The 18,467-nt window shown below is 47.2% G+C and overlaps 1 protein-coding gene across 2 annotated transcripts in view; it reads right to left on the bottom strand.

Moving 5' to 3' along the window:
* The window catches only part of FRAS1 (Fraser extracellular matrix complex subunit 1), a 290,434-nt gene that overhangs the window by 60,006 nt on the left and 211,961 nt on the right, over nucleotides 1–18,467 (bottom strand). Inside the window, exons 32-42 of one of the 2 annotated variants that reach the window (XM_014578940.3) lie at nucleotides 18,230–18,344; nucleotides 17,235–17,372; nucleotides 12,740–12,772; nucleotides 11,578–11,709; nucleotides 10,619–10,744; nucleotides 8,590–8,837; nucleotides 5,901–6,052; nucleotides 3,760–3,922; nucleotides 2,722–2,854; nucleotides 1,181–1,371; nucleotides 229–382 (exon numbers count right to left, since the gene is read on the bottom strand). In XM_014578940.3, the coding sequence (XP_014434426.3) occupies nucleotides 229–382; nucleotides 1,181–1,371; nucleotides 2,722–2,854; nucleotides 3,760–3,922; nucleotides 5,901–6,052; nucleotides 8,590–8,837; nucleotides 10,619–10,744; nucleotides 11,578–11,709; nucleotides 12,740–12,772; nucleotides 17,235–17,372; nucleotides 18,230–18,344 (1,585 nt within the window). The remainder of the gene's footprint in view (nucleotides 1–228; nucleotides 383–1,180; nucleotides 1,372–2,721; nucleotides 2,855–3,759; nucleotides 3,923–5,900; nucleotides 6,053–8,589; nucleotides 8,838–10,618; nucleotides 10,745–11,577; nucleotides 11,710–12,739; nucleotides 12,773–17,234; nucleotides 17,373–18,229; nucleotides 18,345–18,467) is intronic. The other variant, XM_075929458.1, reaches the window with a different exon arrangement.

Genomic DNA, 18,467 nt, shown 5'->3' with positions numbered 1-18,467 from the left:
CTTCTTGGGAAACTGACTAATTGACAAGCTAAACGAGCCCCTTCTACCTCCCGCCGCAGAACCTGGGTCCCCTCAGCATAACACCCACCAACAGGCCTGTAAAACCCCTCAGAGCTGGCCTGTTGGGAAGGGTAAAACCCTGCCCCCCCCCCCACCCGGCACAGCCAGCACAAATGTATTTTACAGGAACCAGTCAGCCAGAGCTATGCCCCTTCTGCTCCGTCTTACCATGGTCAGGGCTTTTGGTAACGACAAAGACCAGCCGCTCCGCCGGCGTGTCCAGGTCCTGCAGGCTCAAGGAGGCATTGCTGACCACCGCCCCCGAGTGGCTGCCCACGCTGACAGGCGCCAGCGTCATCTTTGGGGCCTCGTCATTCCGCTGCTACCGAGACACAGAGACAGGCAGGCCGGCTCAGAACCACCTCTCTCACAAGGGACAAACTCACCTTGAAGGAAATTCCCCTGGGATTCAAATAAACGCCCTTGACCTGTTTTACTGGTCCTGGTTTTAAGAGAGTATTTCTCTGAACTGTTGTGTTGGAAGAGTCTCCTGCACGTTGGTCAACATCCTGCCTACACCACAACAGACGGGAACCGGTAACTCACTCTGCCAGAAGCCCAGAGAAGAAGGCCGAGGTGTGTAGTTGTGCTGCACAAGCAGCAGAGCAGGACCTGGATTGTTATGCAGTCACACTCTGCTACCTTCTTGCCTATCGAAAGCAGACAGTGTAGCCTAGTGGGCAGAGTATCAGTGTAGGAGAGCTGGGCCACAGTTCTGCCCCAGGCCTGCTGGGTGACCACAGGCAAGTCACTTCCCCTCTGGATGCCTCAGTTTCCCCCTCTGCAGAATGGGGATAATGAAACCGATCCTCCCTTGTAAACTACTGCAAGATCTACATTTGAAAAGTGATGTAAAAAAGCTGGGGGTTCCGAGTGTCTACGCCAGACCTAGGTGCACGGGTCATCTCTGACAACGCTATAGCTGGTGCATGTTATTCTCCTGATCACGCTAGCTTAGCTGAACTGGCTGGTGTTCTGAAGCAGGGGAGAAGCTACCTGCACGCCTGTGGCATAGGGGGACCTGTGTCCTCTAATTGAGACAGTGAGTAGACAGGCGAAAAGGGCACCTTACCCTCCCTCCCTGGTGTGGTATTTGCTAGGGTTCCTAGACAGCGTGTACCTGGATGGTGATGTTGACGCTGTGAGTCTCGGACCGGCTGAAGCCATCACTCACGTAGAAAGTGAAGACGTCGTTCGTTGGCTCGATGCTTTCATGGATGCTCTGAAAGTAGTAAATGCTGTTCTCCAGCACGTCGTTCATGGAGAACGATGCCTCTGCACCTGCAGAGCCCCCGGGGCCAAAACGTCCACCTGCCAACAAAGCCCCAGCAGTGAACGGATGCTCGTTTCCCCAAGAAAACAACAGGAGTAAGGACATGGTCCCAAATTCTGCTTTCCTGTTCCTGCAATTGATTGTTAATGTGTCTAGAGACCCACCCAGAAAGCTGCTTCTTCGGCACTGTGAAATACAAACATCGTGTGCTACAGACACTGTCACCGAGCACTAGCTGGCTTTGGCCCCCTTTTATTAGGGAAATGATGAAACACCCACTAAGGCACCATCTTTTCCCAGCAGAACCAACAGACCAGCTCATCCCGGCACAAACAGTCGGGCTGCCACCCCTTAAAGGTCTGTTTAGTCGGTGGAGATTGGTCTTCTTCAAAACGCTAACTTATTCTGGCTCGTCCATAGGATACACTGGGGAACTGCTCCTGAAATGGGGATCCCAAACAGTACGTGCTGATGGAGGCGTCTTGGATAGCTCAGTTCCAAAGAAACCGCCCCACCATGGAGCCAAAGTGAAGCCAGGGCCACTGCAGAGGCAAACAGCCACCATGATGTCCCAAAAGCCCCGTCAGATACCAGAGCGATGTGCAGACCTTGAGGGACCTGCAGGGTCTGTGAGGCAAATCTCTGGGGTTCTTTGGTTGGGGGGGGAGATCCCCCTTCCTACGTCCCCGACAGAATGTACAGGAAACTCCACGAAGGGACCCTCACATTGTTTCCTGATCTCTATGTGGTTTTTACAACACACTGGCACGATCTGGCCCTGTAAACATGGGAAGCCACTGACATGTATCTAACTCCAGGATACAGGGGAGCAGCCAACCAGCATCCTGAACAAACAGTGTAAGGGGGACAGGAAATTATTGGCAAAGGAACTGGGACCAACCCCTCCTGGTATGTGCACCTACATGATTTAGGAGCAGACGTCTCATGAGGACTGTCCATGGATAATATGCGAAAAGAAACAGGGGCTGCTTATGAACCGTAGGTCCTACAGCGAAGTCACAGAAATAATACCAGCCACATTTCTTTGCAGCTTAGCTAGTTTTCAAACTGCAGTGCAATATTTATTAGTCAGAGTCAGGGAAGGATGTCTACGGATAACAAGAATGACCCAAATGACAAGAGTAGATATTAAACATTAAAGAAGGTTTCTATAAAGGATCTAACCTCCCCCCCCGCGTGGGACACCCTCTAACTTTTGAGAGTAAGAAGGAAACTTTCCCTGTGGGCAGGTTCTCTCACAACTTCCAACGGGAGGGTTTCTCTGAAGCAGATAGTGCTGGCCAGGAGTAACCCTGTGCCTCATCCAGTCTGGCAATTCTTATGCTCCCGTTTCCTGACCAAAGGAAAAGAAACCTGATGCAGTTTACCTGTCCTTGTGTTCTCAATGCACCCATATCTGGGCAGTGTAATTATTGTAACCACGAGGTCCTCTTTGGCTGTATCGTAATCAGTGGCTAGGAGATGATGAACTGACAGCGCGACCCTCCCTCCTTCATCCACCTGAAAATAAACAAGGTAAAAGAAGCAGAACAAACATGCTTTAGAGCTGAAAACAGGTTCACTAACTATGGCTGAATAGTTTTATAGTCTGCTCAAGGAGGATTTCATCACACGAGTGCCTTAAACTTCTCCGCTTACCTGTTTCTGCAGGAACTCTGACTCACTCTTACTATGGGTCACGGCTGGATTATGGAGGTGGGCCTAAGTCCCAATTCTTCCCCTAACATTATATATTTTTTAAAAGTTCCTGCCCCTCCTAACCAAGGAATATAAAAATCAAGTGTAATGCTGGGGCAAGGCTGTGAAAGAACTTATCTTGCCCAAGCAGCAGCAGCCTGCATGCCAGAGAGCGAGCGTCAACACAAGGGGAGTGGTTGGAGCAGCAGACTGTACACCAGAGGGTCACAGTGACCTGCTAAGGACTGGGCTGGGTTGTGGTTTGCTGATTGGGAAGCGTTTGATGGCTAGGCAGAGGGAGTGGGAAGCCGGGAAGGGAGGGAGAACACATCAAAAGGTTCAAAGAAGCCTTTGGAAATGTTGCATGTTGAGCCAAACTTCCAGATGTTTTAGGTTCATCCATCACTAGCCTTGTGTGTGTCACCTGGTGACTTGAGCCAGATCCTCAAACAGCACACCACCACTGATATCAGTGGAAGTACATCAACTTTTACTGGTGCAGGATCAGGCCCACTGTGTGCAACGGAAATAACTTGATGAGGTTCAGAGAGATGGCGGTACTGTTCACTTCATCAAATCATTTATTAACACTTTGCAGTGACACAAAGCTTTCTAGCATCTTGACTAGACTCCTGTTCACCAGGCTTGCACTCCGGCACTCGATTGTCTGATTGTTCACCTCCCACCTGCTCCTGCTACGACTTCTTGCATTCTGGGCAATTACTCACAGTGATAAGGTCAGCAAAAGCAATGATCGAAGGCTGGCTCTGGACAGATGTGATGGTGATGGTAAACATCTGGCTGTCGAGCCGATTGTTGTCCACATCCAAGACAGTGAAGTGGAAGATATCCACGACGGGCTGACTGTCGGTCTCAAACTCAGTTGAGTATCTGTACCAAGAATGAGATCAGTGAGTCACACAGACAGCCTGCTGAAAGGGTTAAGGACCCCACGGGCAGGTACATGGCTCTTTTCAAGGAAGTAACAACTCGATTCTTTCCCCCTCGACCTCATCCATCCAGACAGAATCAATATTTTCCTGTGTCTGTGGGTGAGTGGCAGTGATCAAGACAAAGCTGGTCTGAGGGCACTGGCTAGTCAGCCACAGCAAAAAAAAACAAACTTTCAGACAGTTCCTAGCACAGTGCTCTGCAAGCCTCCCAAAATCATGCTGTGAACACATCAGAGAAACCAGGACCAAACTCGGGAGTGGTTAGGAAAGAACACGGGAGGTGAAGATTAGGGTGATGAATAGATATCATCCCAACAGACCCAACCTGCCCTTCCTGAAAGAAGCACGCTTTTGTCTTTTCTACTAAACCTTCAAATCCGGACACATGTCTCTTGGCAGGCACGTGGAGTAGGGTTTTGAAAAATGCTCAGCTATGACCTAACTCTGTTTTCTTGCTGAAGCCAACAAAGAAACTCTCACCATTTTCACTAGAAGCGAAATAAGGCCACTGAGAACTTCTGAAAACCCTATTTTGTTTCTATTGTGATATTTTTATCATTTTTAGACACTGGCTTTTTTTTTTTAAATTAAATAATGGAGATTGCCTATCTCCTAGAACTGGACGGGACCTTGAAATGTCATCGAGTCCAGTCCCCTGCCTTCACAGCAGGACCAAGTACCATCCCTGACACATTTTTGCCCCAAATCCCTAAATGGCCTCTGCAAGGATTGAACTCACAACCCTGGGTTTAGCAGGCCAATGCTTAAACCACTGAGCTATCCCTCCCCCCAATAGGCTTATTTATGGGCTTAAGAGTTATCACCTTGACCCTTCACTTGCTGCTGTTAATACACAAATGGATTGACAGCACCGATCCCCTGAGCACAGTTCTTCAGTCTTTGCTTGTGTAGGAAAACAGATATATATTGTTGGAAGCATACAGTGACACATGGGTGTTAATTTGGTGTCATGCGGCAAGAGCAAGCACTAGCTTCCTCTGGGTAGGAGCCAATGACAGGCTCAGCTCTGACACTGCTGGGCAAGAAATCTAGACATGAGTGGCGTAACTTGTTGTATCACTTTTTCAGCTGGGACAGTGAAAAAACACTGCTTCCTGCTGGAACTACAGCGCAGAGGATACCACTGGTCACACAACAGCAGTGAAGTTTAGGAACGGCATGAATTAGGTGTCAAATATTTTATGGCTAGAACTCCTTCAAGTAAAGGAGATTATTTCTTTTATATCATCCTGCTTGGTACTGCCTACCAAAAAACCCCAAAGGACAACAAATATAGAAACAGAGTTTGAAGATGTTCAAGCTAAATAGTACTGTTGTGAGTGCAGAAATACCTATTGGCTGTGTCTACACTGGGCCACTTATTCCAGAAAATCAGCCGCTTTTCCGGAATAAGCTGCGAGCTGTCTACACTGGCCCTTGAATTTCGGGAAGAGCAACGACGCTCTACTGTACAAAATCAGCCGCTATTCCAGAAAAACTATTCTGCTCCCGCTCGGGCATAAGTCCTTATTCCGGAACACTGTTCCGGAAAAGGGCCAGTGTAGACAGCCCAGTAGTCTTTTCCGGGAAAAAGCCCCGATGGCGAAAATGGCAATCGGGGCTCTTTTCCGGAAAAGCGCGTCTACATTGGCCACGGACGCTTTTCCGGAAAAAGGGCTTTTCCGGAAAAGCAGCCTGCCAATGTAGACGCTCCTTTTCCGGAAAAACTGAAAACGGAATAGTATTCCGTTTTAAGCATTTCTGGAAATTCATGCCAGTGTAGACACAGCCATTCTGTATACCCAAGCATAATCATTTTTATCATCACAAGATACAACAGTGTTGTTATGAGAAACCATCTCGGCTATAATTTATAAATACTGTGTCTCCCAATGTTAATCGCATATCTTTATTACCTGATTCTCTGGTTGTTGATGTCTTCCATGGTGAAATTATAAACCTCAGAAAGCTCGTCAGCATACTGCCCCGATGTTCTCCGTAGGAGGGTGCCATACATGGGCAGAGAAACTAACTGAACTCTTATCTTTGAGTCAGGAGAATTATTATCCTAAGGAGAAAAGTAAGCCAAACAGCAGTATTTGCTTTTGTTTCTTTATGAACACGAAAGAAAGAAAAAAAGGTGGTGAAATAGTTCAATACTGAGCTAGAAGTAAATCAATGGAGCACCTTTGATTTCAGTGGGGCCATTCTGATTTATACCTGCAGAGAATCTGCCATAAAATGTACATTCCTTCTCTCATAACTGAGAGATGTTCTATCTCTGTGTCACACACACATATTCACTTGGGTATAAGTCTAGCGTATTTTATTTTCAAATCACAATAAATGCCAAGTAGAATTTACCTTTCCAATAATACCTAGTTGCTGCTTCCCCTCAAGATGGACTGAACTATAATTTCTATACGGCAGAAAGAATGTACAAAGACTGAGCCAAATTCAGCTCTTAGTTTCACCAATGTAAATCTGAAGCAAACTCTATTGAAATCAGTGGATTAGTTCTGGATTTACACCGACATACTTAGGTGCTGCATTTGGCCCAGTTATCTATATTATATGTATCCAACTACATAATCTTTTATTTACATCAGCATCATTATTGAACAGTTTCAGGTGACGTTATGTACCACAGTGTCAAAATGTTAAGTCACCATAACTTGACATAAAAATAAATAGCCAAAGCCTCTTTCCCTTCTCTCAAGTGTAAATACACTGACGTAGTAGACGTAAGGTAAGCAGGTTTTGACTCACTTTCATTACATGCATCCAGAGAGCAAGATTTATTTTTTACATAATATTTGAGGGTCCACAAAAATCTAATGTAGACTTCTGAACATTTCACCTTCCTCCACCGCACACAGTGATATTAAACTAACCGCACCTACAGTCTTCTTTAATGCATTAAATATGTCTGTAGTCTGGTCTCATTTCCTGGGCCCCTTTAAAAACGATTTCCCAACAGTGCAGTCTATGCAAATCTGGTAAAATATCTTAACAGAAAATTTTCAGCGCACAAAGAAGTGATTTAACCTGTTTTGGGTTTGGGGCTTTTTTAATTTGAGAACGACCAAAACCATATCAGAAATGAGTGAACTTCAGCACAAGGTGAGTGAGGTAATCTCTCACTCTGTGTAGCTCGACTGCCTGTCTCTCTGATCAACAGAAGCCAGTGTCATAGTGAGGGGGGTGGCGGGGAAGTTGCCTCCGGATACCACACTAAGGAGATGACAATTAGTCATCCCTCAGCTCATATGCCACCACCGGCTGGAGCCTCTTCCCCGCCTCTCCACCCTCAGCCTGACCCTCCTCCATCTCCGCCGGCAGGTTAGTGCGTGCGGGGGCTTGGCCCCAAATTAGAGGAGGCGGGGGAAGACACTGTACAACCCCCCCTTCCCTTCCTCCCAGGGTCAGGCTCAGCTGTGTGCCAGGTTTGGGGGCCAAGGGTGCAAATTTTACCTTTGCCCCATGGCGCATAACACCCTCACTACACCTCTGACAGTACCTGGTCCAAAGAAAGATATTATCTCACCTGCCTTATCTTTCTAATATCCTGGGACCAATGCAGCTACAACACTGCATGAACTTTTGTATGTCATTTAAGTCTGTGAAACTTGAAAGAAAACAAGATTTCTTTGGAGAAATGGTGCAATAATATTGCTTTCTGGATCTGACACCTTTACGTCAGCCCTAAAGGCGACACCATATTTCTACTCAAAGCTTTTTTTTTTTTTTTTTTTAATCATTAAGTGATATATGCCTGGAAAAAAGGCCATTAAAATGCTGATAGCCCCTTAGACTGTGAAGTTTGTGCACAGATCCCTCCCATGAATCCCACTGCTAATTTCTTTGCTGCTAAATCCATTGCTTCTAGCAAAGCACGACACTTCTGTGCCACCGCCGATACCAGAAAACTCTCAGAGTACGTATGACGTCACAGAATTCTGGGTTGTTTTTAGCAAATCAGGAAGAGTCAGTCAAAAATCGGGGAGGGTAAATCAGTTCTTAAATGATTACTGCTGAGCAACCCCACATGCCTAGTTAGTGGGATGTTTGGTGCATTAAACATGGGAGTAGTGATAGAAATGTAGTCATGTTAGTCTGGTGTAGCTGAAACAAAAAACAGGACTGTGTAGCACTTTAAAGACTAACAAGACTAACATATTAGGTGATGAGCTTTCGTGGGCCAGACCCCTTCCTCAGATCAAATAGTGGAAGAATTTTCTTCCACTATTTGTTCTGAGGAAGTGGGTCTAGCCCACGAAAGCTCGTCACCTAATAAACCATCTTATTAGTCTTTAAAGTGCTACATAGTCCTGTTAAACATGGGATTAACTCAATTTTCCTTTCTGCTTTGAAGTTCACCTTTACTTCAGTCAAATGTGAATAGTTTCAAACACCTGGTGGGATGAAAGAGCTCATTTGTCCCTCTCTGGCAGCTGTAGTCAGGGTACATATAGTAAGAGGTTAAAGCATTTGCCAAGTATCGACATTCTGGAGGTGCAGAGGTGTAAACTGCTACAAATCTCCTGAGGGGAAGGAAGCTAGCTGAATGCATTGGGGTTTAGAAAGGAACAGTTACAAGCTTACAATATAAGCAAGGTGTGATCGTGAGAGAGTCACAGAGCTTTTACTAGCCACCGTGACACTCAGCGAGCAGCCAGGGGCCAGGCGAGGACCGTCACCATCCATCAGAGACACTCTGACTTTCAGCACCGTTGTCGCAGTGCTAACGCCGTCCGATACGGAGATTTCCATGCTGTCCTCTGCAACTGATGAGCCATCGTGGACGTACTGTAAAGCATTTCCAGGGACATCCTCATATGGAAAGGTGGCGCCTTGCCAAAAAGAAATATAAAAAGAGCGATGACTCTCTCTACTGCATGACATTGATACTTCAAATTCAGATCAAATGCCTTGAGCCCAGATTAAACAAATCACCAAAGCACCTGCTTCTCTGGTATTTGATGCATCCCTTACAGCTCAGATTCTATCTGAGGGCTTCATTAATGAGTTAGAATGTAAGCAAGGAGAAGCCATGACCCTCATCTTAGTATAGGAAAACGGTGACAAAATGAGTAATGTTTTACTAAGAAACCTCCCCAGTTCTTGTCAGCGCAGCATTTTTCCCTTCCTTCTAAAACCCACATTTCTGGCCAAGGCTTTCTGCACCAGATCTGCTCTCCTCCCGGCCAGCTATTCTTTGCATGGCTTTCCCAAACCTCGCATCTGCTGGAACCTGCTACCAAGGAAGACAAAAGCATTTCTCCAGTCTGACAAACAGTAGAAACAGGATCTCCATCAGGAGCCCTGGATGATGGCATTTTTACATTGACTTCAGTGGGAATATTAATCAATAAAACCAGCTGCTAGATCTTGTACAGAGCTTTTTCATCAGTAGATCACAAAGGGTAGGTCTAGACTGCACCCCTCTGCTGGCAGAGGGACGCAGATTAGGCAGGTCGAAATTGCTAATGAAGCGGGGATTTCATTAGCATAAAAATGGCCGCTGCTTTTTTTCAGCCCGGAGCTTTATCGGAGAAAAGCAGCAGTCTAGAGGCTGATCTTTTGCTAAAAAAAGCCTTTTCTGATAGATCCCTTATGCCTCGTAAGACAAGGTATGCAGATCTATCAGAAAAGGCTTTCTTTAGCGAAAGATCGGTCTCTAGGCTGCCGCTTTTCTCCAACAAAGCTCCAGATAAAAAAAATAAGCGGAGGCCATTTTGATGCTAATGAAGCGCGAGATATTTAAATCCCCGCTTCATTAGCAATTTCGACCTGCCTAATCTGCATCCCTCTGCTGGCAGTGGGGTGCAGTCTAGACATAACCAAAGAGACCAGTGTCGTCATCTGTTACCGATGGGGAAACTACTTGCCCCAGGTCAACTAGCAGGCCAGGTGCTAAGCCAGGAATAGAACCCAGAGCTCCTGAGTCCCAGTGTGCTGCCCTACCCCCTAGCTTAGGCTGCCTCCTGGACAAGGGAGCCATCAGCCTGTGCAGGCCCCTGAGCAAGGCGGGGGGGGGGGGCAGCTCCATGCTCCCCGAAAGGGCAGGGTGTTAGGTGGAAGGGGCAGGGACAGGGCTGCCAGCTCTCCACATCGTCCGGAGCATCTCCCTCCCGGCCCTCAGAGCCGTGGAACCCCAGGCCCCTTTGCATTGTCGGGTCCCAGAGCAACTGCCCCTTTTGTCCCCTTCTCCCCTTGCCGTGTCGACGGGCCTGCTCCGGCATCAAGAGAGCTGGGACCTGGAGCCAGGTCTCCCACTTCCCACCTGAATCCCCTAAATAGCCACCTGGCTACTGGCTACTCAGGAGCGGATTTCTCTGCCTCCAGGGTGCATTCTGAAAGGGCTCCGTTTCGTCCAGGTACTGAATGGGAACATTTTCTGCGGGACAGGCAAACGGTTTCCTGCCCAGAGCTCGTGAGCGTGTTCAGTGCTCGGAAAGCAATAAATAATACCCTGCCGGCTCTCTGAAGAGCTTGTGACAGGCCATGACTAACCATTCATTCGGGACAAACAGACCCGAGCTTATTAACAATGAACACAACCACACCGACAGGGGAAAGATACTGCACTTGGTACCGGCCCCCGTCTTCCTCAGCGGCCTGCTCGACTCACCTGCTTTCACGTGCTCCTGCGCCCCATCGTGATACCTGAGCAAGGCCCCGTAGCGGGGCGGTTCCACCAGCTCAAAGAAGAGATCTTCAGGGGCGGTGTCTGCGTCGCTCACTGCCAGCTGTATCCCTGCGCCAGGGGAACACACGGCTCGGGCCTCAGAGCTGTGCTCTGCTGCACAGCAAACCTGCCCCGATTTCCAGCCGCTCCCATACATTAAATGACAGAAATGAATGGGCAGGAACTGAGCTGGCATTTTCAAATTAATGGAATTCTGGAACGTTCCTGGGATTTCTCCCGGGTGACGCTGAGGGCTCTGGGTTCAAATGCAGATACTAGTGCCCCTCCATCTCACAAGTGACATCTAGCGTGAGCTGCAACTCCTAACCATGTGGGGGGGAGGGGAGGGGAACGCATCCATTCAAAAAGCCTCATGATGCTGTGGGAGTGGATCTGTGAGGTGGCCTATGAACATGCAAAGTTTCCTTATCTTGGCACGTGCTCGCCTATGCCAGACAGCGCTGTGTGCTACAGGGCTAATGCTGGGCCAGACTGCCTCTCTCCCATGGCGATACATTGAGAGTGAGGGGCCTGGCCCTCACAACAGGTCCAGCTGCCCCCCCTGGACTAGGCAGAGCATAGGGAATGAAAGCAGAATGCTCCCCCGGCAGCAGCTCAGCCACAAGGGAGTAAGGGTGCGGGGCAGGCAAAGCCACAAGGAAGGAGTGTGCCGGACCCTTCAAAGCGGGGCAGCAGTTTGTGTCTGCTGAGCTCTCACGATGGAGGAGCTGGGAGCAGCCACAACCAAGGCCCATGCGACAGAGAAGGGCCTACACCAGAGCTCGGACAGCTGCCTGGGCTGGGTTTCTGGCCACGAACCCAGCCTGTTGAGCACCGAGGAATCCCTCCAGCCACACTAATTTAGAACAGAGCCTTCGCTACACTCCCTCCTGGCTCCTTACCCACTGCGGCTTCACCACCCTGGCTGACCTCCAGAAATGGAGCCATCGTCTGGAAGACTGGAGGTTGCTCGTGAGTCGACAGCAGGTGAATGGTAAACATCAGCTCTGGGGTTGTATGCTCTCCATCCGACACTAGCACCAAATGTAAACACACCTGCATTCAGGGACTGGCCTTAAACGACACCTATTGAAATGCACCTAGATCCACATCCCTGCTCTTCACCACTGACTCTCTTGCCTCAGCCCTCTCTAATTACCTTCACTGTCCAGACACAAGACTACATGGCTCAGAAATTCTGAAACAACAGTTGCTTCCTTTATCACTAAGCATGTCCTGGCAGCATCCTAGAAGAGCAGTGAGAGAGAGAGAGAGAGAGTCGTCTATCTGTCTGTCTGACTCTGTTAAAGGCTGCAGTCTGGAAGAGGCAGAACACACATAGGTTGCTGTCCAGAATAAAGGATACATAGCATTCCCATGCGAGGCAGCACATTGAAATGCCTTAAACAAGGGAACAGGCGAGCTGAAAGGTTTCCATATTACATTTCATAATTCTTGAATCAGCCTTTGCTGTCGTTATTCACATCAATGGAATTTTTGTCTGAATAAGTCCTGGGATTTCAGTTAATGGTTGGAGTAGACCTGTCACAGGCCGTATCTCACTAGATCAAAAATTGATGCTGCCGCGATTGATCTTCCAGAGTTTGATTTAGCAAGCCTAGTTAAGACTCACTAAATCAAACTCAGAGAAAACTCCCCTCTCCTCCATTGGCTGCCTATACTCCTGCTTCTGCAAAGAGAAAGGGAAACTGACAGGAGCATTTGCTCCCATCGGCCTCCTGCTGTGTGGATGGCAGGGAAACATGAAACAAGGTACATCAACTCCAGCTATGTAATTAACATTGTTGGAGTTGCATATCTTGATTTGAGTTCCCTATGAGTGTAAACCTGGCCTCAGTTATTAAGAACACCAACTCCTGGCTACCAAGAATTCATTTTTTCCCCACACATAATAATCCATAATTTGTGAAAACAGACACTCAGGTATTTCAGGTGCACATTTACTTAACACTTTGAAATAGGAAGAAGTGAAGCAAAGGACAATAAGAGAACTGAAAAAGTACCGTGGCCCTTACGCCAGTAGAGGAATAGTGAGTTATATACCTGTGAAACTGAAATTCACTGACTCCGGGAGACCTGTTGGGGGAAACACAAAGTAAAGCACATTTGTTTCTAGCACAGGAAAAAACAGCGTCACGTGGATTTCAATCCATTTGGGTTTCATGGCACTTTATGGAGGCAGTTTATTAAATATACTTCTATCCAGAGTGTTACAGCCAGGAACTCCAGCGTTATAATACTAGCATGGCCACTCACTTGCTGAAGGGCCTCAGAAAATGCCACTGAGTTTGGACACCTCCATTCGTGCGTGTTTAATTTGACACAGCATGGACCTGAATTCTGGAAAGTCTGTGCACTGAAAAGTCCAAGGGAACTGATTGGAACTCAGCCCTTCTGCAGGAGGAGTCTCAAAATAGGTTCTAGTGGTAACTTCTGAACACGGAGCAGTTAGCTCCCGTCTCAGATCCCCTATCTGTAAAAAAGAAATGCTAATGCTTCCCTGCCCCCAAAGCAATTGTAAACATGAACTCTTTTTACTATGCTTTGTCATTGTAAAAAACTTCAATTTTAATACAATTAACAGAGAAATGTTCTGCTGCTGGTTGCTAGAGGGTACTCAACATTACAAAGGGGAATTGCATGTTACACTCATGTTTTTAAACCCTGGCAGGCTCAGTGATTTACTAATAATCGTTTTTAAGTGTCATTTCCTCAGCACGTAGAATCACAGAATAGTAAGAACTAGAAGGGATCTCGAGAGGTCATCAAGTCCAGTCCCCTGCACTCACAGCAGGACCAAGCACCATCTAGATCATCCCTGATAGATGTCTACCCAAACTGCTCTTAAATATCTCCAGTGACAGAGATTCCACAACCTCCCTAGGCAATTTATTCCACTGCTTAACCACCCTGATAGTTAGGAAATTTTTCCTAATGTTGAATCTGAACCCCCTTTGCTGTAATTTAACCCCATTGCTTCTTGTCCTATCATCAGAAGTCAAGAGGAACAATTTTTCTGCCTCCTCCTTGAAACACCATTTTAGGTACTAGAAAACTGGTATCATGTCCCCTCTCAGCCTTCTCTTTTCCAAACTAAACAAACTAGGGCTCTCAAGTGACTAAAAACTTTAATCGCGATTAATCGCTTGTAACTCCCCTTTGAAATGCTGTGGCGGCGTTTCAACGGGTCAGCGCTGCATGGAGCCCGGGATCAGCTGGAGTTCCCAGCTGACTCCAGGCTCCATGCAGCGCTGCCCCTTGGAAGCACTACTGCTGCATTTCAAAGGGGCAGCACAAGGCAGAGCCCAGGGTCAGTTGGAGTTCCCAGCTGACCCCAGGCTCCATGCAGCGCTGCCCCTTTAAGGCACCCGAGTGGCACTTCAAAAAGGCAGCGTAAGCGGAGCCGGGGATCAGCTGGGCAGTCCAGCTGATCCCCAGCTCCACTTGCGCTGCCCCTTTGTAGTGTCAGAGCAGCATTCCAAAGAGGCAGTGCAGCATTAACGCCTGCAATTAATGTGTTAATTTTTTCAATGCATTAATCCTGTCCTGTGTTAATCACAGGCATTAATGCAGGTCAATTGACAGCCCTAAAACAAACCCAATTCTTTCAGTCTTCCCTTATAGCTCATCTTTTCTAGACCTTAATCATTTTTGTTGCTCTTCTCTGAACCCTCTCCAATTTCTCCACATCTTTTTTTGAAATGCAGTGCCCAGAACTGGACACAGTACTCCAACTGAGGCCTAAATCAGTGCAGAGTAGAGAAGAATGACTTCTTGTGCCTTGCTCACAACACACCTGTTAATGCATCCCAGAATCATGTTTGCTTTTTTGCAACAGTGTCACACTGTTGATTCACATTTAGCTTGTGTCCACTATGAGCCCTAAATCCCTTTCTGCAGTACTCCTTCCTAAACAGTCGCTTCCCATTCTGTGTGTGTGTTTGCAGCTCTTTGATAATATTCCACTCCACAGAACGAGTCTAGTTCACTGCAGACAGAGTAATGCTCTCTAATAAACTTGATTTGCTCATTGTAACAGTATGTGTGCGCGCGCGGGAGGTGGCGGGGTGTTACCTGCATATATTTGTGCCAGCCCTCCTGTGAGTTACTCATCTTCTGCTGTCTTTACAGAATGAGGCTCCAGTAGTCATAACATTACAGAATACAGCCACCCACCACCAAATACAAAACTTCTCATTTCGTATCGAGCCAATTTTTATAGGGCTCCAACACCTCTATTTACAACACAAATTAGCTCAGTACATACAGACCACGAAGCAAAGCTACAGTAGAACCTCAGAGTTACGAGCTGACTAGTCAACCACACACCTTGTTGGAATAGGGTGATGCTTACTGGGTAAGTGGTTAAAGGGCAGCCAGGCTGGCCTGGGCCATCACCCGCGGGATTCCGGTTAGCTGGTTAAACTTAACATTTAACCTGTTCACTTTGTAAATGGGATTTCACATCCCTAGTTTGGAATCAGAAGTACGCCATCAGGCAGCCGCATAGACAAGAAAAAAACAAAACAAACGTTAAACAATAAAAAAAAGTGGAAAGCAGCATTTTTATTCTGCACAATAAAGTTTCAAAGCTGTAATAAAGTCAATGTTCAGTTGTAAACTCTTGAAAAAACAACCCTAATGTTCTGTTCAAAACTATTAACATTTCACAGTTACGAACAACCTCCATTCGCAAGGCGCTCGTAACGCCGAGGTTCTACTGTAATTGGTTCTGGGTGTGAATTAGCCACTCCGATACAAACAAAGCTATTGTACCCTGTGAGGCACCATACACATCTCTGATAAAACATTTTTAAAAAATCAGCTAAAACACTCGGGGCTAGATTGTCAGATGGGTCTAAGCAGGGGAAATACACAGTTGCCTTGTCCTTTATGGGGTGGGGCTGGGGATGAGGGGTTCAGGATGCAGGCTTCTCTGGAGAGAGAGAATTACCTCAGCCCTCTCTCACCGCAGCAGCTTGGGACCAAGTGAGAAGCGTCTCTCCATGGCTGCTGCAGCTCCAGCAGGCACAGCTGGGAGAAGGATGCATGTCTCCTGGCTGGGGCAGGTCCCAGTTCGTCTGTCCGCAGCACTCCTCAGCCAGAGTGAGGAATGCAGCAAACTGCACTTTCTCCTCGCTCCCTAAAGGGGAATAGCTAGCAATGTTCCTGTACAAATTGAGGGGGGAGGGGGAATTTCAGCTTCCCCCCTCCCCAAAGTGAGCCTGGAATGTGAGAAGCTCAGAGCTGGCGTAGTCCCGGGGGCGGGGGGATGAATAGCTCCATTCACCTGCCTGGTGTTTCTGTCTCTTTATTTACTGAGTACTGTAGTTTTATGAGAAGCAATCCTATATTCCAAGCACATCCCATTTTCCTGGCACAACCAAACCCTTACGCTGTTTTAAGTTATGATGAGGGGAAGCCACATCCCGAATTTGGTAGTCCTAGCTCTTACCATATAGGACTTCATGAACAGACAGACAAACACACAGACAGACAGACAGACAGACTCTCTCATATATACATTAGATTATGAGGGACCCTTTTGTGTGGAGTTACAGGATTAGAAAACAATCTGCATAGAACTGCTGGCTGGCGGAAGAATATTTTAAATGCTACAACATGCCACTCTCTTTCTATATGCAGAACAGCATTCTCCTGATGCCAAACAGACAACATGGCCCTATACTCTTTTTAAATGCACATAACATTTTGAAGAATGGAATTTAACATAAGGATTTGTCTCAGCTGAATGAGCTTGTCTACAGATCATATTTAAGGCCTACAGCACTATGCATGTAATGACAGAAGTTAGGGATGATCCACAGGGGACAGATCACTCAATAATTACCTTGTTCTGTTCATTCCCTCTGAAACACCTGGCATTGGCCACTGTCAACAGGCAGGACACTGAGCTAGATGGACCTTTGGCCTGACCCAGTAGGGCCATTCTTATATTCTTAACATGATCCCACACCTCTCGACTTGCCATACCCACACAGTGTGAGGAAAAGATCCAAAATATAGGAAAATAACAGTTACTGTCCATCCATCTAAGGCAATAACCAATCCTTGATAGCGGTCAATGCTAGATGCTTTCACGAAACCTACACAACGCATTGAGTTTGGCAATACTGTCCCACAAGCAGAGAGTTCTGCAATGAGTGACCAAAAATGAAGAGTGAAGTCAATGCCAAAAGCTCCTATTGGCATCTACGGGACCAGGATCTAACCCAAAGTGCCGAAAGTTGTGGGATCATTTTCCATGGCATCCTGAACTCTCTCTGTTTCACAGTTCAGTGTTTCCACCATAAGGAGTTCAAGGCCATTCAAGTCCTAGTCCTGCTCCTCTTGAAGTCAATGGCAAAAGTCACATTGACTAGGTCTCCATAGTTTAATTGGTGAGAGTTTGGCCTGCAATGGCAGGAGAACACTCATTTATTTAGGGGGGCACAAGCACACCCAGATCTTACAGGGAACGAGTAGAGATATTTCCGCATTCCTGCCCCAAAGAGAGTTACTGGCCGGTACTTCTTACCCGCAAAGGAGAAGGCCATAATCTCTTGGATGTGTGGCGCTGCAGCGGGTGGGCGGTAAGCAATCTTGCCATGGTTTATATCCGCTTGTGTGAAATACTTGACTGGGGAGAGAGGCCTGTCTCTGTGCTCCACAATTCCTAGAGAGACAGAGAGTTTCATGTTACCAGGAGGCATCCATTTCATTGTGAGCCCTGAACAATCCAGGCTCTGCCACTCCCCCTTCCCTCTTGGATTGTTATTTACATCTGCAATGTTATCTCTTCTTTTACAGAATCTCTGTTCATGTTCTCCAGAATGGGCAGCCTGGCCTTAGCTCATCTGGTTGCATTTACACACAGTATAGATCTCTGGACCTAACAGGACACTGGGAACTAAACACAGATTTCTAATTTAGGCCATGTCTCCACTTACTGAAGGATCGACGCTCTGGAGATTGATCTTCTGGGGTTTGATTTAGTGGGTCTAGTAAAGACCCACTAAATCAAATGTTGAGTACCAGTGCCGATGAGGGTACCCTCATCGCTGTCGCAAAGCGTGAGGGAAGTGGATGGGAGCATTTCTGTGGACACAACGCCAAGCTCGGTTTAAGGTACATCGACTGCAGCTACATTATTTCCATAGCTGGAGTTGTGTACCGCAAGCCAACCTTCCCCCTGCAGTGTAGACCTGGCCTTACTAAGCACGGTGGAAGCCTATGGATGGAGAGGTGAAAAGAGGAAAATCATGGAATGCGGCGTGCATTATATTCCAAGAACTGACAATACAGAGAGCAGGCCGGGCACTGCTCACTCCTGTGCTCACCTCTGAAATTCAGTTGAGAAATCAATGGTTTGAAAAGCACGGAAGGAGGCTGGAGAGATTAACAGCTGTCTACACAGACAGCTACTTTGGATAAAGCTAGAGAACTCAGAAGAAATAACAATAAACGCACAGAAGTTCTCAGCCTCCAGCACTACGACTCTGTGTAGAAACAGATATTAATAGCCCATCTTGCCTTGATTTGGCAGCAGAGGTGCCGTCACGTTGTACACGATTTTCCCACTCGGGCTCTCTGAGTCTACAAAGGAGAGATGATGGGGCTCAATCACTGTCACACGATCCTCCAGTGCCTAAAAAAAACATATTATACAATGGACACAATCGCCAGGGACAGCTGGAGACTGACTCAGAAGCATAACATACCAAACACACCAGCCTTCCCCGCTCCACGTACACCAGACAGTCCAGCAGAG

This window comes from Pelodiscus sinensis, chromosome 5 (genome assembly GCF_049634645.1).
Source record: "Pelodiscus sinensis isolate JC-2024 chromosome 5, ASM4963464v1, whole genome shotgun sequence".
NCBI lineage: Eukaryota > Metazoa > Chordata > Testudines > Trionychidae > Pelodiscus > Pelodiscus sinensis.
The sequence above is the reverse complement of the archived record's forward strand: the minus strand, read 5'-3'. Positions and strand labels throughout refer to the sequence as shown.